At 43.4% G+C, this 23183-nt stretch overlaps 1 protein-coding gene across 1 annotated transcript in view; it reads left to right on the forward strand.

Annotated features, from left to right (window-relative positions):
• Nucleotides 1-23183, forward strand: part of LOC115462771 (myosin-IIIa-like) — a 207468-nt gene that overhangs the window by 63189 nt on the left and 121096 nt on the right. Inside the window, exons 5-8 of the mRNA XM_030192758.1 lie at nt 1094-1196; nt 7128-7284; nt 17931-18033; nt 22663-22788. Of these exons, the coding sequence (XP_030048618.1) occupies nt 1094-1196; nt 7128-7284; nt 17931-18033; nt 22663-22788 (489 nt within the window). The remainder of the gene's footprint in view (nt 1-1093; nt 1197-7127; nt 7285-17930; nt 18034-22662; nt 22789-23183) is intronic.

A 23183-nucleotide genomic window follows, 5' to 3' on the forward strand; every position in this document is an offset into this window, starting at 1 on the left:
CAGTTTCAAGGTGAGTAACAAGCAAAGACAGACCTACTGAAGAAGCTTTATTCTGCTCTGGATGATGCTTCATCCCTCTCTATAGATGTAGAATGTTTTATACCAGACTTAACTTTTCAAAAATATCAAGAACTGAACCACTCAAATTTGAAAACTAATCACAACCAGTAGTGTTGTTCTTATAGTGTAGGTTAACGGAAGATTTTCATTCCAAACTAATAATTTTTATAGTTCTTATTTTTAATTTTTATATCAAATTTTTTTAGCTATAATTTTTTTTATTTTTATTTTATTAAGAGGGAAATGCCTCTGTATGTCAGTGGTCTGAATACTGCTGATTGAGAAAAATAAAAGAAGTATAGCATTAGAAGTACGAAGAAAGAGAAGTTCGGAAAAGTCAAATTGAGTATCAACAACAATATATGGATTTCCCTGACGAAGCCCAATGAAATTAATGGGTGAAACCGTTAAGAGAAGATTACTCAAAGATAAGTTGATATTTTTAGACCCTTTGCGATATAGATGTTGAAGTTTCAAGCAGCTGATTTCATTATCTATGCTATATTTACCGATTTTAAAGAAAGAGGAAGAGAGATATAAAATAGAAGTTTTTTTGCCAGTGAAGTGGTTGTTCAGCATATCTGTCGACACAACAATATTCAGACCGCTGACATACAGAGGCATTTTCCCTCTTTTAAATCTCATTTCCTAACAAAATAATTTGTAGATAAAAAAAATTGATATAAAAATTAAGAACTATAAAAATTGTTAGGATGGAATGAAAATCTTCCATTAAGCTACACAGTAATATAAGAAATCTACTGCTGGTTGTGGTTATACCAGAGTTAAAACAGAAGTTCTTAACCAATAAACTAAGAAACTGATTGGGTGACTTGTGAGTATGAAAACTTCTGAAAACATTCCTGTGGTGAAGCTGTTTTGATAACTGAAATTCTTCTTGGGAAGCTCAAATCCAGATGGACATTTCAGCTGCAGGAAATTTTGCTTTTCTCAGGAGGTACAAATGCTCTGCAGACACAGCTATTACCTGATGTCGGATATCCATCCGTGTAATTTATCTTTTCTTTTCCAGGTTAACCCTTTGCTGGAAGCCTTTGGCAATGCTCAGACAGTCATAAATGACAACAGCAGCCGATTTGGGAAATATATCCAGCTGCGATTCAGCGACAGCACAGGTGAATGCAATTGCACTGAGCTTTCTGTATTGGTGGGATTGGGAATCTCCCAGCTTCCTTTTCCTTCAGAATTTTGTCACTGTCAGCGCAATGAAACCGTGCCTGTAGATTTTCTAGTGACTAAGCCAATGGTAAAGTATTGTGCCATCAACACATCTGGGCTAGCAACGAAAGGTGTAATCATTTCCAGTTTAGTACTGCAGGGTCTTACAGTGAGGGGGTGGGTGTGTAGTGTATTACCATGTACGATAGATGTCGTCATCATTAATGATGGGTGTACAGTTTGTTCCCAGTTGGGTCCATTTTAACTTCACTCTGGCTCATTTCTGCCTTGCATTGTTTGTGTGCGCGCAGTGTATTACCATGTACGATAGATGTCGTCGTTCACGGTGGATGTACAGTGTGTTCCCGGTTGGGTCTTTGTTAACCTCACTGTGGCTCATTTCTACCTTGCAGTAGGAGGGTGGGCATGCAGCGTATTACCCTGTATGATAGTTGTGGTTGTCAATTCACGGTGGGTGCACAGTGTGTTCCCAGTTGGGTCTTTCTTAACCTTACTCTGGCTCATTTCTGCCTTGCAGTGAGGGGTGGGGTGGGGTGGGGTGCGTGCACATTTGATCATCGTTCTGTAGTGGGTGCCCAGTGTCCCTGTTTGGGTACCTCTGTTCCTCACTTTGGCTCATTTTTCTCTTGGGAGAGGGGGGAGCAATGTCTCTAAATGACAATAATGTACCTTACTCCTAATCTAAGGTATGTGGAGTATATCTCAGGCTGTAAAATGTACTGCTTGACGGTTGCCATAGGAAGCCTCTTTCTGGAGTTCATACTTTTTTTTTTTTTTTTTGTTCAATCATTTTTATTAATTTGGATATAACAATAAAAAAGGAAATTAAGTACCATTGACTTAATAACAGTTTAACAAGTTAGAACATGTCCACTGACTTATAGAAAAATTATGGACAGTGTTTACATCATCTCTAGAATCCCTGATGCTGTTACATTACAGGTAATTATAACTATAGGAGTAAACATATTATTAAATGTTAGAGGTGAAGAAAAGAAATTATTCTTATATTTGTAATTAGTACCCATTTATAGATGCTTGAATTATAATAATTAATGTTGATTGGATGAGTAATTGAGTATGGGAGACCAGGTTTTATTTAATGCTACAAGGGAACCGCATTTCTCAGCAGCAGCTTTTTCATATTTAGCGTATAGACATACTGTATTCCACCACATATCATAAGATAACTTCATAAAGTCCTTCCAGTTTTGACATATCAGTTTTAAAGCAACTTGAATCAATATACGAAGTAATTTGGCTATGTGTGGTTGTAGTATCGTGTCTAAACCAAATTCTCCCGTGATTATGATTTTGTATGTTAATGAGATCTTAAAATCTAGAATTTGAGAAATAGTTTCCTCTATATGAGACCAATACTCATCCAGTATATGGCAATGGTAAATTAAATGGTCTAATGTGCCTACATGGTTGTTACAAGACCAACACCTATTTGAAATTTCTTTAGATATGTTCATACTATATAACATGTATAGGCAACTTATCCAGGTTTACTAGGAAGTTCCTTGTAATCAAGTCTGTGGCTCCAAATCTGATGGGAAATACTGATGTATCTTTCTGATACGTTTTCTTGGGCTCTGACTGCATTCTTGTAAATGACCTCACGGGCATGGAAGCACTTTATTTGTCCATCCAGTTTTTTGATATCTTTAATAGGCTGGTCTGTGGTTCCAAAGCTGTGTAAAAGGGCAGGAATTGCCAGCTGATTAAAGGCCTAGATCTTATTCTGTGATGTAAATACACTCTTCAGTATCAATTCTTTTGGGGCAATGGGTTATTTTTGTGCCATGACAATAATGAACCTCATGCCTAAACCAGAAATATCAGAAGTCTTTGATCCTTACTCTGTTCTGTCCCCCACATTCAGAATACGGCACTCGGAGTTGCATGTGGAATTTAATTCAGTAATGACTCACTTTCAGGGGCATAATTGAAAGAGAAGGGTGCCCATCTTTTGACACATATCGGGAGATGGGCGTCTTTCTCTCAGTCGCCCAAATCGGCATAATCAAAAGCCGATTTTGGGCATCCCCAACTGCTTTCCGTCGTGGGGATGACCAAAGTTCACGGGGGCGTGTCAGCAGTGTACCGAAGGCGGGATGGGGGCTTCGTCGGCCGATAATGGAAAAAAGAAGGGCGTCCCTGATGAGCATTTGGCCGACTTTACTTTTCATGACCAAGCCTCGAAAAGGTGCCCGAACTGACCAGGTGACCACCGGAGGGAATCGGGGATGACCTCCCCTTACTCCCCCAGTGGTCACCAACCCTCTCCCACCCTCCCAAAAAACATTTAAAAACATTTTTTCCCAGCCTCTATGCCAGCCTCAAATGTCATACCTAGCTCCATCACAGCAGTATGCAGGTCCCTGGAGCAGTTTTTAGTGGGTGCAGTGCACTTCAGGCAGGTGGACCCAGGCCCATCCCTCCCTACCTTTTACACTTGTGGTGGTAAATGTTGAGCCCTCCAAACCCCCCCCCCCCCAAAACCCACTGTACCCACATGTAGGTGCCCCCCTTCATCCATAAGGGCTATGTCAGTGGTGTACAGTTGTGGGGAGTTGGTTTTGGGGGGCTCAGCACACAAGGAAAGGGAGCTATGGACTTGGGAGCAATTTGTGAAGTCCACTGCAGTGCCCCCTAGGGTGCCCGGTTAGTGTCCTGGCATGTGAGGGGGACCAGTGCACTACGAATGCTGGCTCCTCCCTTGAACAAATGCCTTGGATTTGGTCATTTTTTTAGATGGGCATCCTCGGTTTCCATGGGCAGGTCGGGGCATTCAATGAAGATACGCACGTATTGGGTTACTGCTGAAGAAAGGGAGGGAAAGGGAACTGGGACTTGATATACTGCCTTTCTGTGGTTTTTGCATCTACATTCAAAGTGGTTTACATATATTCAGGTACTTATTTTGTACCAGGGGCAATGGAGGGTTAAGTGATTTGCCCAGAGTCACAAGGAGCTGCAGTGGGAATTGAACTCAGTTCCCCAGGATCAAAGTCCACTGCACTAACCACTAAAGGGGAATCCCAGAAGAAAGAATTTTATGGATCAGAGTGGGAACTTTATGCTGAATGCAAGAGTTGATAGGAAGCCAGTGATGTTAAATGAAGAGAGGAGTGATGTGGTTGAATTTCTTGGCACGAGCGGAGAGGCGTAAGGCTGTGTTCTGTATGGTTTGCAGTCTACAAATGTGTGTCGAGTCAGTGTTTCAGTGGTCTAAACGAGATAGGAGTGTTGCATAGAGAAGGGTCATTTGGGAGCTTTTGTCAAGAAAAAAGGAGTAGCATTAAATTTTCTCAGGGTGACAAAACAAGATGTAGCAAGGCCTGCAACTTGCAGGCCGATTGATAATTCATTGTCAAGAATTATCCCCAATTATCTAAACTGACTAATTCCAAAGGGGAGCCTTGCAATGATGGAGAAGCAAAAGAGTGGTCTTGTCACCTATAATCCAACAGGCAGTGATCTTTGAGTTGAGGACAAGTCTATTTTGGAGAAGCCAAGAAAATATTTTGTCCAAACTGGATGGAAGAAAAGAAATGTTTGAGTAAAGGACTTCGGTGTAGTGGATTAATAGAATGTCATCAGTGTAGTAATATGCTTTTAATCCTAGTTCCTGAAAAAGAATGGTGAGTGGGCTAAGATTGAATAGGAGAGGTGCCAAAATTGAACCCTGGGGAACTCCACATGTAAGGAAATGAGAGGTAGCTTGTGTGTTGGTAAATGAAACAACGTAGGATCTATCTACAAGAAAAGATGTAAACCATTTGAAGACAGTCCACACTAGCCTGATGGGTAAGCAGGCAAGTAGAATAGTCCGCAGAGACCTGAGTGCTAATTTCCCAAGATCAAGAGCTTGGTGAAGATCACTTACTAGTGATGTTAAAACTGTTTTGGTGCTGTATCCTGGGTGGAAACCCGATTGGTAGGGGTGGAGAATGTTTGAATGGTCTAGAAGTTGAAGGAGTTGTCAGAATACTATCTTTTCCAGAATTTTAGAAGTAAGAGATTTGAGACTGGACAACAATCATAGGGGACAGATGGGTCAGCTGTATTATTTTTGAGGATTGGGTGAGTGATAGCTGATTTCCATGCAATGGGAAAAAGACCAGATTGGAGGAGGCTACTTTGGATTATGAGAAAAAGCAAGGCGGTCAGGCCATGATGAGGGAGATTAAACCATTTAGAGGGAATGGCATCCAACGAACAGGGGATTAAAATGATAAAGGGGATAGAACGCCTCCTATATGAGGAAAGGCTAAAGAGGTTAGGGCTCTTCAGCTTGGAAAAGAGACGGCTAAGGGGAGATATGATAGAGGTCAATAAAATCCTGATTGGTGTAGAACAGGTAGAAGTGAATCAGTTTTTCAATGTTTCAAAAAATAGTAATACCAGGGGACACAATGAAATTATTATTAGCATTTGTGTATCGATGCACGCAGCGCTGAACACCTGATACAAAGAGACAGTCCCTGCTCAAAAGAGCTTACAATCTAAATACAGACAGACAAGACAGTTACGGGTGAGGGAAGGAATGGGAGCTAAAAAGCAGCAGTGAAAATATTAAAATATTATTATATATAAATATATATTATTAAATATGTATATTATTATATATAAATATTAAAATATTTCCTATTTGTTTTAAAAGCATTTCCATGTAAAGAATAGTTAAGCTCTGGAACTTGGCTGCCGGAGGATGTGGTAACAGAGGTTAGCATATCTGGGTTTAATAAAGGTTTAGACAAGTTCCTGAAGGGAAAAGTCCAAAATCTGTTATTGAGATGGACATGGGAAAGCCACTGCTTGCCCCGGGATTGGTAACATGGAATCTTGTTACTGTTTGGATTTCTGTCCACTGTTGGAAGCAGGATACTGGGCTAGATGGACCATTGGTCTGACCCAGTGTGGCTGTTCTTATTTTCATAGTTGGTAGAATCTTATCTACAACAGTGAATGATGGAACCATTCGCAAACGCCGAGCATGGGGTAGGAGGATGGGGGATTAGTGGAACTGGGGCTAGTAACTGACTTTGAGGGAAGAGTGGGGGTGGGTTTTTTTTAAGTATGAGAACATTTGTGTGAAATAAATCTGCTAGTTGATAAGTTGAAAGATTGGGAGATGATGTCACAGATGTAGGTGGGGCCAAAGTTCAATGTAGGAGAGCTGAGGGATGCCAAGCAGCAACGGACCATATTGGGGTTGTGGAGATGATCTATTGAATATTTGATAGTATACTATAAATTGAGGTTCTCATGTTTAAATTAATCACTCATATTATTTTATATATTTATTTTACAGTACTTTTTATATTTTGTTGTTGTGGGTGTTGATTTTCAAAGGAAGACTCAACTTCAGTATCTGTGTTTGTATGTGTATAGAAAGTAATTTTGTTAAATATTGTTTATTTGAATTTTTTTTGTTTTGTAATTGTATTTTTAAATATGAAGACCCCTGACTGTCACAGGCATTTGCCGAAAAATGGGCCGTATTGGGTGGATAAATTGCTTGCTTTGAATTCCTGCTTCTTGTTCAGTTTGTGGCCCTACACACTATTACTGCTCCATGATTAGTTGTGTTGCTGTTTCCCTCTGATCAGTTTGGTACCCAAAATGATAGGACATTTTTCGGTCTTTTTGCTATATATTTGTGATCTTGTGACGAGGGGGTGGGCGTGTGTGCTGTGTGTCCCTGGTTGGGTACCTCGTATTCTCATCCTGGTTCATTTCTCTTCAGTGAGGGTGTGTATTGTCTCACTCTGTGGGATAGTTTTGATCCTAGGCCTGTGCAGTGTGTCCCTGGTGGACTTCTCTGGTCCTCATTTTGGCTTATTTTTCTCTTGCAGTGAAAGGTGCTAAGATCAATGAATATCTGCTCGAGAAGTCCCGTGTGTCACACCAGGATCATGGAGAGCGAAATTTCCACATTTTCTATTACATGTTTGCAGGAATGTCAGTGGCAGACAAGGAGATGTTTGGTATCTTGGAACCTGTGTTATACAGGTATGTCTATCTGTCTGCTACAAATTATGGGGGTGGAAGAGGGGATCAGAAGGCACATGTCTGTAGGGGAGGTGGAATGAGTATGTGAAGTCCATCAGGATCATAGAAACAAAGAACCACTAGGTCCATCTATTCCACCCAATTTACTTCTGAAACAGTGCCAAGGACACTGGCTCATGTCTGGCTCGTTTCTTCGTAACTACGGAGCCTCTGTGCTTATCCAGGGCTTTAGTACATTCTGGTACTGTGTTTTTCTTTACCACTTTCCCTGAAGAGATTTTCTGATGTTACTTCTTAAGATTCCCCCCTTTGATATTTTAGATATTACAAAATCAGGTAATAAGGTGTCACCTGCTTCTCTCACTTAGCCGGGTTCGGGAGACTGGGTGTATTCTACTCACTCCAGGTTCCCTCCGGATAGGGTTACCATATTTTCCTCCCCCAAAAAGGAGGACACATGCCCCGCCCCCACCACACACCCGCCCCTGCCACACCCTCACTCCGCCCCTTGCCACACCCTTGCTCCACCCTTGTCACACACCCCGCCACCCCCCTCCCCTTACTTACTACTGCCCTGGTGGTCAAGTGCCCTCTTCCGCCTTCGGGGCAGGAAAGAGTCCCCTCTTTCCTGCCTGGAGCGCTGCCCTGCATGCATCCTTCATGTTGCTGATCTCTGCGCCGATTCAAAATGGCTGCCGAGAGTTGAAGTCTCGCGAGGTCACTTCAACTCTCGGCGGGCATTTTGAATCGGCGCCGAGATCAGGAATATGAAGGATGCATGCAGGGCAGTGCTCCAGGCAGGAAAGAGGGGGCTCTTTCCTGCCCCGAAGGCGGAAGAGGGCACTTGACCACCAGGGCAGTAGTAAGTAAGGGGAGGGGAGGCTAGCAATCTGCTCATTTGTCCAGATTTCTAGACAAACTGGCGGGCGGGCCGTCCTATAGGACAGCTCGCCCACCAGCCTGCCCGTTTGTCCAGAAATCTGGACAAACAGGCAGATTGGCAAAACCCGCCCGGTTGCACGGACATGTCATCAAAAAGAGAATATGTCCGGGTAAATCTGGACATATGGTAACCCTACCTCCGTATCTCACACAGGAACCACACAGTAGTTAGGAGAGTCAAGAAATTAACTGAACTTTATTTATTTTATTTATTTGTTGCATTTGTATCCCACATTTTCCCACCTCTTTGCAGGCTCAATGTGGCTTACAATACATCATGAATAATGAGAATACATGAGAAAGTATACATTTAGTAATAGCAGAAGGATTTTGGGTAACATGATGATGATAAAACATGGTATTATTTTAACAATCAAACATAGTATGAGATATATAAGAAATATATAACAGTTATAGAGAGAATGTATATTTAGTAATAGCAGAAGATCTTGGGTAACATGATAATGAAAGAATACGATAGTAGTTTGGCAAGCAGATATTGTGGGGGTAATTCTGGGTATGCATACGGGAATTCATATTTGTTGATGAATGTTGTATGCCTTGTTGAAGAGATGGGTCTTCAGTAGACTTCGGAAGTTGGCTTGTTCATAGGTCGTTTTTAGGTTTCGCGGCAGTGCATTCCAGAATTGTGTGCTCAGGTAGGAAAAGGTTGATGCATGCGTTAGTTTGTATTTAAGACCTTTACAATAGATTAAGGAATGTACGGGATGATTTTTTAGCATTCCTGGGTGGTAAGTCTATCAGGTCTGACATGTAGGCTGGTGTGTCTCTGTGAATAATTTTGTGAACTAGGGTGCAAATTTTGAACGTGATACGTCCTTTGAGTGGGAGCCAGTGCAGTTTTTCTCATAGGGGTTTGGCACTTTCGTATTTTGTTTTACCGAATATGAGTCTAGCTGCAGTGTTCTGAGCTCTCTGAAGATTATTTGTTCTTTCCAGCCAGCGTAGAGTGCATTGCAGTAATCTAGATGACTGAGTACCATTGATTGTACCAGGTTGCGGAAGACGGTTCTTGGGAAGAAAGGTCTTACTCTTTTTAGTTTCCACATGAGTGGAACATCTTCTTGGTTATGTTTTTCGCGTGACTCTCAATTGTTAGGTGTCGATCAATGGTAACTCCAAGAATTTTTAGGGTGTCCGAAATTGGAAGATTCAGTTTTGGTGTGTCAATGGTGGTGAATTTATTCGTGTTGTATTGCGAGGTGAGTATTAGGCATTGGTTTTTTTCTGCATTGAGTTTCAACTTGAATGCGTCTGCCCATGTGTGCATGATGTGTAGGCTTTGGTTGATGTCATTGGAAATTTCCTTTAAATCTTGTTTAAATGGAATGTAGATCGTTACGTTGCCTGCGTATATGTATGGGTTAAGGTTTTGGTTTGATAGTAGTTTCGCCAAGGGTATCATCATTAAGTTGAATAGAGTAGGTAAGAGGGGGGATCCTTGTGGAACTCCATATTCAGGTATCCATGTGGCTGATGTAGTTGAATTAGATGTCACTTGGTATGATCGTGTGGTTAGGAAACCCTTGAACCAATTGAGAACATTTCCTCCGATTCCGAAATATTCGAGGATATGTAATAGTATTCCATGATCAACCATATTGAACCACATTGGCAAGATGGCGACCAGAACAGACTCCTGAAATGGGAGCTCCGCCGAGAATCAGCAAAATCGGCCAAAGACCGCGATCCAAGTGGCCCTGCTGTTAACGAGGAGGTGGAATATCTCCTTCAAAGTGGGGACCACCGAAGGTAGGAAGCCGGAATCCAAAGTAGTGACCCACCGGGACATCATAGGGCACTACGAACCAGCAGCCCTGTGACGAGCTCCCCAGACCAAAGCGAACCTCGCGGATCCCGAGTCCGCTGAGGACACTGAGGCCGGGAGACCGAGGCTGTGGCAAGCCGGGAGAGACGCCACCTTGGCTGGACTCGGCAGGCTGGGCCACGACCGCGAACGGAGTGAGACGGGAGAAATGCATGAAACCAAGGCCAGAACCTACCTTGGAGGCCTGGGGTGCGGAAAGGTTGTGGGCCTGTCGAGCGCAGGAGAGTGTTCCGTCTGATTGGGTCTGGGCTGACCAAGAGTGACCCGGGTGTCGGGCCCGAGGGAGGGCGGTGGCGCAGATTCCTGAGGCGGCACGGCGGTGCGCCTGCCCCTTGCGCGCAGTAGATGCACACTGTTGGCGACTGGGTGAACTGGAGAACGCTGCCATGGACGATCGCCCCGACCGGGGCACCCACGGATTTCTGAGGCGGCGTGAGGTGCGCCTGCCCCTCGCACGCCGAGCGCTGCAGGATCACGCTGCAGATCCTGTAGAACCGGCTGGGGAATGCTACAGCGGATGCTTGCCTGATCGGAGACATCTACGGAGACCAACTGCCTCTCACCGTAGACGAACCACATGGGAATCCAGGACCACGTGGTGAAGGCCAAAAAACTACTAAAAAACTACTAAAATTAACTGCTTGCTTTGCCTTAACTGCATGTACCGCTGTCAGCTAGGATTTACAGCTTTATACTTTGCTTTGCTAGCATTAAATAGAAGGTGAAGAGCTGCTATGCCAAAATAGCACCATTTTCTGTAATGATTTAATGCAGATGCTTTAAATATCTTAAATATTATACACAGAAGGCAAATAAGCTGCTTAGCCAAATAATACTATTTTCTGTAATGATTTAAATGCAATTGCCTTGCCTTGTTCTAAATACAAGGCAAGTGAACAGCTTTGTTCAATTGTAAAACAAAGAAAATTGTAATTTGCACCGCTACAGCTTTAACCTAGATGTAATTATCTCACTCTGCTTGCTTAGACCTCCAGACAAATGAGCCACCTTGCATAGTGAGATAATTGGATTAACATATAACGCTCACTGTCATGCTTTAATTGTAAATACAGGCTTTGCTTTGCTCTGATTATTAACCAAGCATGATTAGCATGAAATGTTGCCAAGCTTAAATGCAACTGCAGGCTTTGCTTCGCTTTAAATATAAACTTGCTGATTGTTTGCTACAGCGCCTTAAACACTGATATGAATACCAGTAAAACACTCCTAACCATCTTCTGCATCACCCTACTCTCTCACGCAAACACTACCCACAACCCAGACAACAATAACACCATAACCCACAAATTGTACAGCACTCACACACACACACAATGCCCACCCTGAAGAACATCCATAACAACCCAACCACAATACACCAACTCCACGCACAACCTATGAACAACTTACCAGACCAAAGACTCAATAACCAACCAAAAGAAAAAATCCACGCATACGAACACCACCAACAAACAGAGAAAAACAACAACAATAACAAATCCAACCACCGAAGGAACAGACAACTAATAAAAATAAACACATCGAACCCTCCCACAGAACCACACCGCTTAATCCAACTAGGATACATCAACGCAAGATCAGCAGTAAGCAACTCAGTAGATATAGTAGACTGGATTACCACAGATAATTTAGACCTTCTTTTCATCATAGAAACCTGGTTCCACAGCCCTACAGACCCCGCCATATTAGAGACATGTCCACCAGAATACAAAATCACCCACTGGACAAGAAATGGAAAAAGAGGAGGCGGAATAGCCATAATTTACAAACCCGAATTCACCATCACAACCACGGGCGAATCCACTTCTCCACAACTTGAAACTGCCTCGACAAGAATCGCTCACCCAAACCTACTAGGACACCTCAACGCAATCCTATTTTACAGACCACCAGGAAAATGGCAAGACTCCCAAATGCAACTCATGGACTTCATCTCGAACACATGTGTCTCTGCCTCAAACATCCTCATCATAGGAGACATCAACCTACACCTTGAAGACGACACCTCTACAGGCACACAAGATTGCAAAGAATTTTTAAAACTCTGGGATCTGCACGCACCTAACACGCAACCAACACACACAAAAGGACATACACTAGACATCATTACACACAAATTTGACCCAGACTCAAATATACTACTTACTGACACAAGATGGACACCTACACTATGGTCAGACCACCATAAAGCATATGTCTCCCTCAACTGGCGAAAAACACACACAAACACAATCAACAAACATGAACGAAACAACATACACCACGAGAGGAAAAATAGACCCCACAACATTCTGGCAACAGATCTACCAGAGCGAATGGTTAACAAATGCTGACACCATCCAATTCCTCCAAGAATGGGACGATATATGCACAACAACATTAGACAAAATCGCTCCAATCCAAACCAGAACATCACATAGGAAAAAATCAAATCCATGGTTCACCGAAGAGCTGAAAAAACTTAAAACACAAGTCAGGAAATTAGAACACGCATGGAACAAAAAGAAAGATGAACAAACACTAAATGCCTGGAAACTACTTTGGAGGAAATACAAATATACCATAAAACAGACTAAAAGACTACATTACAAAACAATGATAGGACCCAACTACAAAGACACACACAAACTCTTCTACCTTGTGAATAAATTGCTAGACACCTCACCAGCAACAAACAACAGCAAAGACATACCAGATGTCGACAACCTTGCGAAATACTTTAAGGAGAAAATTATATAACTACAACTTAAAATACCCGCCAGCACTATTGAATACGCCACACTTCTAGACTGTCTAGACCCAGAAGAAAGAATTTACCCAGCAGACAGAACCTGGACCGAATTCGAATTATTATCAGAAGACCTCATCTCTGAAGCACTTAAACGATTTGCTAAATCCTACTGCAAACTAGACAAATGCCCAAACAACCTCATGAAATCAGCCCCTCGACAATTTGTAATAGACCTAACGAACCATGTAAACTTCATGCTACAAAACGGACTCTTCCAAAAGGAAAAAGAAAAAATCTTACTCACCCCAATACCCAAAGATACAAAGAAAAGCGCAAGCGAAATAACCAATTACAGACCAGTAGCATCCATACTACTAATAACCAAAATAACCAAAGGGATGGTAACAAAACAACTTACAAACTATTTAAACAAGTTCTCAATACTGCATGATGCCCAATCAGGATTCCGATCAAACCACAGCACAGAAACAGTACTAATTACCCTAATGACTAAATTCAAACAAATGATCGCAACCGGCAACAATATACTTCTCCTACAATTCGATATGTCAAGTGCCTTTGATATGGTTGACCACGGAATTCTATTGCACATACTTGAATACTTCGGCATCGGAGGAAATGTCCTAAACTGGTTCAAGGGGTTCCTAACCCTGCGTTCATATCAAGTCACCTCAAACTCAACTACGTCCGCTTCATGGACACCTGAATGTGGAGTACCGCAAGGATCACCCCTCTCACCAACCATCTTCAACATAATGATGATCCCATTGGCAAAACTCCTATCAAATCATAACCTCAACCCATATATATACGCCGACGATGTAACAATATACATCCCTTTCAAACAAGATATCAAAGAAATATCCAACGAAATCAACCAAAGTCTACACATCATGAACACCTGGGCAGATGCATTTCGATTGAAACTAAACGCGGAAAAAACTCAATGCCTAATACTCACCTCCCAATACAACACGAATGAATTTACCACCTTAAACACACCAAAACTAAACCTTCCAATCTCAGAAACTTTAAAAATCCTTGGAGTCACTATCGATCGCCATCTAACACTCAAAACCTATGCAAACAACACAACCAAAAAGATGTTCTACTGCATGTGGAAACTGAAAAGAATAAGACCATTCTTCCCAAGATCCGTCTTCTGCAACCTAGTGCAATCCCTCGTACTCAGCCATCTGGATTACTGCAATTCACTATACACAGGTTGTAAAGAGCAAATACTGAGGAGACTTCAAACAGCCCAGAACACAGCAGCCAGACTCATCTTCGGAAAACCAAAATACGAAAGTGCAAAACCCTTACGAGAGAAGCTACACTGGCTCCCACTTAAGGAACGCATTACTTTTAAAGTATGCACATTAGTCCACAAAATTATTCACGGGGAAGCCCCAGCCTACATGTCTGACTTAATAGACCTACCACCCAGGAACGCTAAAAGATCATCTCGAACTTTCCTTAACCTCCACTTCCCTAAGTGCAAAGGCATAAAATACAAGGCGCTGCACGCATCAACTTTTTCTTACATAAGCACGCAATTCTGGAATATACTACCACGCAACTTGAAAACAATCCACGAACTAACCAACTTCCGCAAACTACTGAAGACTCCTCTCTTTGATAAAATTTACTGTAAGGATCAATACACATGAAGTCCACACTCAGTGTTACAGAAATACACCAATACATTCTTTTCTGAACTCTCATACCACATAATTTTATCACACTTAAACCTTCACTCACAGAAAATGTTATTCCAAATGTTCTTTTGCCAAGGTTCTATTACCCTATTAATTTCCCGTTGTCTCTTTCCATTGTTCCATTGTTCTTTTCCTTGTCCTATTCCCTAACGATACCTTGACTCTGTCTTCGCTTAACTTCTCACAATGTAATTCATAACTGATTTGTAACAAATCGTATTTCCATTATTTACAATGTATTGTAAGCCACACTGAGCCCGCAAATAGGTGGGAAAATGTGGGATACAAATGCAATAAAATAAATAAGGTGCTAGACATGTCGAATTATAGCAGTAGTATGTTCTTGCCAGTTGCAATCGTTTGTTTAAATTTATTCATGAGAGTAACAACTGGAACTCTGAGCATCGATTGTCATGAAAGTCCTCAGCAGACATCTATGACAGTAACACAGGCTTGATTTTACAAAGTCACTAGAGCATACAATCTTTCCTTCTTGGGTTATGCACATATGCAAAACCCCTTTTGCCTGTCCTGTAGCCAGGTGGTACTCTGCAATCAACTTCTCCGATGAAGCACCCTTACCAATGGAGATTTAGATTCGGCATTAACTGTCCAAGTCTTTCAGAGGTTTACCCTGGAAGAAATCACCAGCCACGGGCAGACAGCGTCCTACCCTTGAGCCCGGTTTGCAGTGAGACTCCCCAATCTCAGCCCGCAGGTCGGCTCCTCTATATGGCTCAGGAGATTAACAGCAATGACCCTGATCCTACTCCTCTATCAGGGTTGGCTGAGCAGGTACCCCTCTTTCGTTCCAACCAGGGGCGTATCTGCGTGGGGCCACAGGGGCCTGGGCCCCCGCAGATTTCGCCCTGGCCCCCCTCCCCGCCGTCAACCCTCCCCCGCTGCTTACTTTTGCTGGCGCCGAGGTCCGACCCGCAATCTCCGTTTTTCGTCTTCCTCCGTGGCCATGCTTCCAGGAAGTAACGCTGCAGTGCTGATTCGTTGAATCCAGTTCGGCGTCTGACGTCAGACGTCGAACTGGATTCAACGAATCAGCACTGCAGCGTTACTTCCTGGAAGCATGGCCACGGAGGAAGACGAAAAACGGAGCTTGCGGGTCGGACCTCGGCGCCAGCAAAAGTAAGCAGCGGGGGAGGGTTGACGGCGGGGAGGGGGTGGAGAGAGGCGGCGGCGGCGGCGGGGGGGGGGGGGGAGGGAGGCAGGCAAAAATGTGCCCCCCCTCTCTGGCTGTGGCCCCCCCTACCGCCGGATTCCAGATACGCCCCTGGTTCCAACAGGTCACTTGGCAGGGGTTATAAACTTCCTAAACACAGGCTACCAAGGACACTTCTTACAGTACTGTCCTTCCTTATATAGAGATCATCAGCTCCACCCCACACTGAGATTCCACAAATCAGGACATCCTCAAGTGTGAGATGGACTCGTGACTTACTTCCAGGCTGGACTTCTCCTACTTAGGGCTCCAATATAACAAAGGGTTACAAAAGCAACTCATGTGGGTATGCAAACACTAACATAAATACATCTAGCAATCATTAGTATAACACAGCCCAAGCCAAAACTTAAAACCAATAAAAATACACACACAACTTTCATAAGCAAGAGTCTAGGAATAGTCACATTGTAATGTTCTTTCAGAAGCTCATATAGTCCATATGGATTTAGCCAAAGGAAGCCTTGCTTCACAAATTTGCTACATTTTTTTGAAGGTGTGAATAAACCTGTGGATAACTTTATTGTCTTATCATTCTCCTCTGAGTGGCTTTATCCTACCCATAGATAACTTTATCTTCTCAATGTGTGGATAAAAGGGAGCCAGTCGATATAGTGTATCTAGGTTTTCAGAAAGCTTTTGACAAGTCCCTCATGAGAAACTCCTGAAAAAATTAAAAAGCCATGAGATAGGAGGCAATGTCCTGTTATGGATTATGAACTGGTTAAAAGATTAAAGGATAGAAAACAGAGTATGGTTAAATGGACAATTCTCTTAATGAAGGAAAGTAAACAGTGGAATACCACAGGGTGTTCTGTACTGGGGCCAATCATGTTTATAAATGATCTGCAAGTGGGTCTAATGAGTGAAAAGATAAAATTTGAAGGTGACAAAGTGGTTAACACGTGGATTTTGAGAATTGTAGGGGGACCTTGTGAGACTGGAAGACTGGGTATTTGTGGCTGATTGTAAAGCGATGCACATTGGGAAGAATAACCCATATTATAGCTATAAGACGTTACGTTCCACATTAAGGGTCACTTCCCAGGAAAAAGATCTAGGCATTATCATGGACCAACACTTTGACACCTGCTCAGTGTCTGACACTGGCCAAAAAAGCAAACACAATGTTAGTAAGAAAGGAACAGAGAATAAAACAAAGAAGGGACTTGGTGTGATAGTTGGAGGTGTTTTAGGAGGATGTGGTGAGAGGTCATGAGGGGGAGCTTGGTTGGGGATGCTTTAGAAAGGTATGGGTAGGAGGGGGCTTGGTGTGCTGGTTGGGGGTGCTTTAGAAGGGTGTGGGGAGGAGTAGAGAGAGGGGGACTTGGTGTAGTTGGGTTTGGAGGGGTAGGGTGAGGGGGCTTGGTGTGATAGTTGGAGGTGTTTTAGGAAGGTGTGGTGAGAGGTCAGATGAGGGGTGCTTTAGAAGGGTGTGGGGAGTTGGGTGAGAGGGGGCTTGGTGTGGTTGGAGTGCCATAGGAGGGGTACTTTGTGTGCAGTGCTTTGAGGGTTTGGGGAGGGGTAGAATGAGAAGGGGGCTTGGTGTGGTGGTTGTGCGGGTGTTTTGGGAGGGTCAGGGTGAGATGGGGCTTGGTGTGGTGGTTGCGGTGCTTTAGGAGGGTGTGAGAAGGGGTAGAATGAGAGGGGCTTGGTTTGGTGGTTGAGGTGGTTTAGAAGGGTGTGAAGAGGAGTAGAGAGAGGGCTTGGTGTAGTTGGGGTGCTATGGGAGGGGTAGGGTGAGAAGGGGCTTGGTGTGATTGCAGTGTTTTAAGAAGGTGTGGGGAGGGGTAGGATGAGAGGGGGCTTGGTGTGATGAGGTGCTTTAGGAGGGTATGGGAGGGTAGGGTGAGAAGGGGGGCTAGGTATGGTTGGGGTACATTAGGAGGGTGTGGGGAGGAGAGAGGGGACTTGATGTGGTTGCAGTGCTTTAGGAGGGTGTGGGGAGGGGTTGAATGAGAGGGGGCTTGGTGTGGTTGAGGGTGCTTTAAGAGGGTGTGGGAGGGGTAGAATGAGAGGGGGGCTTGGTGTGGTGGTTGTGGGTGCTTTAGGAGGGTCAGGGTGAGAGGGGGCTTGATGTCCTGGATAGGGTGCATGTGTCAGTTTGATTCTACTGTCTCTTCTTTGTAGATACATTAATCAGACGTACGGGGATGAAGCACAAGCTGCATATTGGAAAGAGAAGTACCAGGGTGTCTGCAACTCCATGGACATGGTGGGCTTTGAGGAACAGGTATGACCTAAGGGCTGAGAAGTCTTCTCTCCTACTCACACTCTGCTTCAGTGGAGAGCACATGCATAAATATGCAAACGCAAACGATAGACACAGACATGTACACGCACACGCGTGCACTGCCCTATTTGATCTATAAGAGAGAGGCTTCGGACACCTTTAGGCTTCTGGCATTTTTGGGACTTGTGACTGCTAAAGTGTGGATGAATTGCACCGAAAGAGACAGTTGCTCCCTGAGCCCTGTGATAACCTCCCCCCACCCACTTGTACCCCTGAATTCATCAGACAGTGTTCAACAAAAATTCAGATTTACTAACCATTTCATGCTACCTTGTACAGTACAGTTAAAAGAAAATAAACTAGCAAGTTAAACATTGTGCAGACGTTAACACAAAGCATTCGAAACAGTTTAAAACACATGAACACGCTGGCCAAGAAGCACAAGGCTAAGACTGCAGTTCCAGTTCCAGGCCAAATTACTGAAAAGCCACAGGCCAAAAGGGCTAAACTTCACAAAACAGAGCCCCCCCCCCCCCCCATCTGTAGGGTGTGCACAGTCCAGCTGGTGGCCACTGTGAGATTCTGGGATTACAGTTACGTCTAGGCGGTTACTAATGGATAATTCTTTGCTTCGATGTTTAGAAATTTCCCAGCCACGTTGATCTTATGTGCTGTTTGTTGGAAACAACCTTTTCAGAGTCCTGCTTGGCCTCGATCCCTTTCTGGGCCACTGCTACTAGTTCTCGACATTTTTACAACATTACTAGATGTACACAGTGCTGGACATAAATATGAAAGAGACAGACCCTGCTCAGCAGAGCTTACAGTCTATTCAAGACAGACAAATTGGACAAATAAGGTATTATGGCGTTTCATTTCTTAGGGGGATAATTAAAACAACGTGTGTATTAAATAGGCAAATAGGATTCAGTAAATGATGCTGAAAGAAAATATGTTCTGAGCACAGTTGTATAAACAGTGCTCTGAGTCGGGCAGTGTTTCCACGTCCAGCTTTGGGTATGAGGGATTTCTACCTACCTTGTGGATCCCCTGAATTCTGTAACACTGTTCACTTCTGACCCACCCATGCCTGTACTATTGAAGTTAAAGTTTAAGATCTTGCTCTTAACTTTTTTTTTTGTTTGTTTTGAAATATTATTTATTGGCACAACATCATATAAGACAAAATACCAAAACCGCAAAAACATTCCACTAAACGTTAACAAAGGAGAGTATCAGATCTGCACAAAACAAGTGCCAAGCATAGGATTTTCATAATTCCCCCCCCCCTTACTCCCATGCAAACCCTCTTCTCCAATACCCCCCCTAAACCTCACCCCCTCCCCTCCATCCCCCTAACACTTCAGAATCCTGCTTTTTGCTGTGGGAGTTAGCGACTCCCAAAACGGGGACCAGATCCTACAAAAGTGATCCCCCCCCTTTTAGAGGCCAAGTCGCGGACCTTCTGCTTCTCCACCGAGCAGCAGTGCATCATGGCACACCGCCAATGCGATATGCAGGGGGCCTCGCAGGTGAGCCACTGCTGCAAGATGGTTCTTTTCCCCATCAACACAGGTCTCTTTAAGAAGGCTCGCAAGCCCTCCGGCATAGGCCCCCGCACTGACTTGCTCTTAACTTTTAACGCTAGTCCTGGATATCTGTATAATAGAATACATTGATATACTCCAGGAAGAACAATGAGATCTAGCCAGGACCTCAAATTCACCACCATTAACACACCAAATCTGAACCTTCTGATTTCAGATACCCTAAAAATTCTTGGAGTTACCATCGATCGACACCTAACACTTGAGAGCCATGCGAAAAACACAACCAAGAAAATGTTCCACTCAATGTGGAAATTAAAAAGAGTAAGACCTTTCTTCCCAAGAACTGTTTTCCGTAACCTGGTACAATCAATGGTGCTCAGCCATCTAGACTACTGCAACGCACTCTACGCCGGCTGTAAAGAGCAAATAATCAAGAAACTTCAGACAGCCCAGAACATAGCATCTAGACTCATATTCGGTAAAACAAAATATGAAAGTGCTAAACCCCTACGAGAAAAGCTACACTGGCTCCCACTTAAAGAACGCATCACGTTCAAAATATGCTCCCTAGTTCACAAAATCATTCACGGAGACGCACCAGCCTACATGTCAGATGGATAGACTTACCATCCAGGAATGCTAAAAGATCATCCCGCACATTCTTTAATCTGCACTTCCCCAAATGCAAAGGTCTAAAATACAAACTAATGCATGCGTCAAACTTTACCTACTTGAGCACACAGTTATGGAACGCATTGCAACGTATCTTAAAAATGATTTACGAACTAATGAACTTCCGCAAACTGCTGAAGACCCATCACTTTAATAAGGCATACCACACAGATCAACAAATGTGAACATACACCACGCCTCCACATATATTCAGAACTGTCTTATAATATCTGCTTGTTATATTACTATCATGTTTTATCATTATGTTACCCATGACTCTTCTGTAACACTAAATGTCTATTTTCTTATATACTTCCACTACTCATGATATATTGTAAGCCACATTGAGCCTGCAAAAAGGTGGGAAAATGTGGGATACAAATGCAATAAATAAATAAATAAAAAGAGGGAGGTTACGATCCAGTATGTATTCCATCACGGTGCCCATCTGGTGGAACGCCCTACCTAGAGAACTCGGATTGAAAAATAATGAGAAATAGCTTAAAAAGAAGTTTCATTCTAAGTGACTTGTTATGAATCCAGTGGGATGTTAGATTTTATCTTTTAAAGATACTAAATTGTGTAGTGTATATTGATTTTTATTACAAATGTAATTTTATTTAAAGCATTTTGAACAAGCACTTTGGGCTGGTATTTATGATGATATATAATAAAGAATAAAAGATTAATAATAAACCATTAAAATATATAGGCAAGAGGGTGGAGCAAAGATGGGGGCAGCCTGAATACAGTGCTGTGTCTCTTTTTCTGATTTCTCTTTCTTATGGGCAAGAGGTAGGGAAAAACAAGGTTCTGTCCCTCGGAGACCTCTGGACCTTTCTTCTTGGACCTATGACTCATCGAGAACTTCCAATTGGACAGAAATGGAGACTTCCAGCCACTTAGTGCAAACATAGAGGAGGAGGTCTCTGTATGCGTCTTGGGTACTGAGACATCTGTTAGCCTGGTTCACTGAATGCTGCCGCAGTAACCTGGTACCTCCCTTGGACTGAGCGTGAGATCTGATCAATTGCATGCCGAAGAGCCTGCCGAAGCTCAGAGCTGAGGAGGAAGGTTAAGTGTTTATCCTGTAGCATTTGAGAGCTCTCCTACCATGTTGACTATGGAGGTAGCTGTCCCCGGGATTCCCTTGCCTGTCTCATCTCCGTTGAGGGAAAGTCTCTCAATGTTCCATTTAGAAACGGATGTGGGTCAGTCAGCCACTATTCCTCAGTTTGTTTTTCAGCCTCGGTGTCCTCAACAATTTTCTTTAAGCGGCGATTTGGAATGTGGCAACACAGCTTGGGCAAGCTCTCTCAGTGAGGTTGAATTCTCTGAACCTTAAGCTCTAAGTGCAAGAAATGAAGAGTAAAGTACAAAATTTACAGTCAGTAATTGAGGACTCGAAGGTGCAGATATCTTCGGTACAGGAACTAATAAAGTTTTGATTAGACAATTCTAATTTAAGTTGAATCTCTTGAAAATCGAACAAGAACTTTGAACCTGAGGGTGAGTAATTTTCCAAGAGAGTGGCTAAGATCACAGGAATGCAATTCTAACCAACCAGAGGGTCTGTTTGCCAACCAATCACATGACAGTCCTGTTCTTTGATCGGAAACTGTATACACAGCCAGATTAAACTAAGTGCCATCATTATTTCTGAACATTAACTCCAACAATGGGGAAAAGCAGGTTTTTGTCCACAGAACAGAGGATTCATGTGTCAGTCATGAGCACGGAAGGTTATTCCAGCCAGTGGCATAGCCACGGGAAGACCTGGGCTTGCTCACTTTCGGCTCTGACCAACCCACCAGTAGTGTACCTTATCAGGGGCGGAGTTTGGGGGGGGGGGGAGACAAAGCCCCACAGCTATGGGAGGCCCCAGTGGTCATTCATCGCTCTCCCCCCCCCCCCCCCATTTAATAGGTGTCTCTCTTGATGGGGGTCATTGGCAATGATTCATTCACATTGCCTGCATCTGACTCAGAAGCCTTCCCTTTGCTATGTCCTGCCCCCTCTGATGCAACTTCCTGTTTCCAGCTGTGTTTTTTTCAAGAAATAAGAGATGAATTTGAGCCAGCTCCTAAACTTACAGCTGCTTTGTTCCAAAATACTTCTGAATTAAATTACCTCTCTTTCCGTTTGTACAGCTAGGTAATCTTGAGAAACCAGATGAATTGTAAAGTTCTGCGTCATATGATCTAAGCAGATTAACTTGGTTGGAATCCAGTTATCAACTAGTCTTCAGTATTTCCTAGTTCTTAGTTGTTCAGGTTGTGTTGGAGTTTTTTATTTTATATTTTCTAGTACATCCTCTTTTTCTCTTTTCCATATTGCCTGTAAGTCTGATCGACAAGTTTGCTTTCTTTATTTGATCCTCTGATGGTGTTGCTGTTCTGTGTTTCAGGAGCAGGTGGACATGCAAACAATCCTGGCAGGGATCCTGTCTCTTGGGAATGTGGTGTTCGAACCTCAGGAGACTGGGGGAGTAACAGTAGCCCTGTGCTCCCACGGATGGCTGAAGGCTGTAGCAGTGAGTATACTGATCATGGGATCCTTGTCTGTGAGTGGGGTAGAGAGGGTGGGATGGGAAGGGGGAGTTGAATGAGAAAGGGAGACCCATCAAAGTGAATGTCTTCCTCCCATCACACATTTATCAACTCCAAACACTCTCAGGCTTATTTTCGAAAGAGAAGGACGCCCATCTTTTGACACAAATCGGAAGGTGGGTGTCCTCACAGGGTCGCCCAAATTGGCATAATTGAAAGACAATTTTGGGCGTCCCCAACTGCTTTCCGTTGTGGGGATGACCAAAGTTCCTGGGGGTGTGTTGGAGGCATAGTGAAGGCGGGACTTGGACATGCCTAACACATGGGCGTCCTCGAACCATAATGGAAAAAAAAAGGGCATCCCTGATGAGCATTTGGA

Source organism: Microcaecilia unicolor, chromosome 2 (assembly GCF_901765095.1).
Source record: "Microcaecilia unicolor chromosome 2, aMicUni1.1, whole genome shotgun sequence".
Lineage (NCBI taxonomy): Eukaryota > Metazoa > Chordata > Amphibia > Gymnophiona > Siphonopidae > Microcaecilia > Microcaecilia unicolor.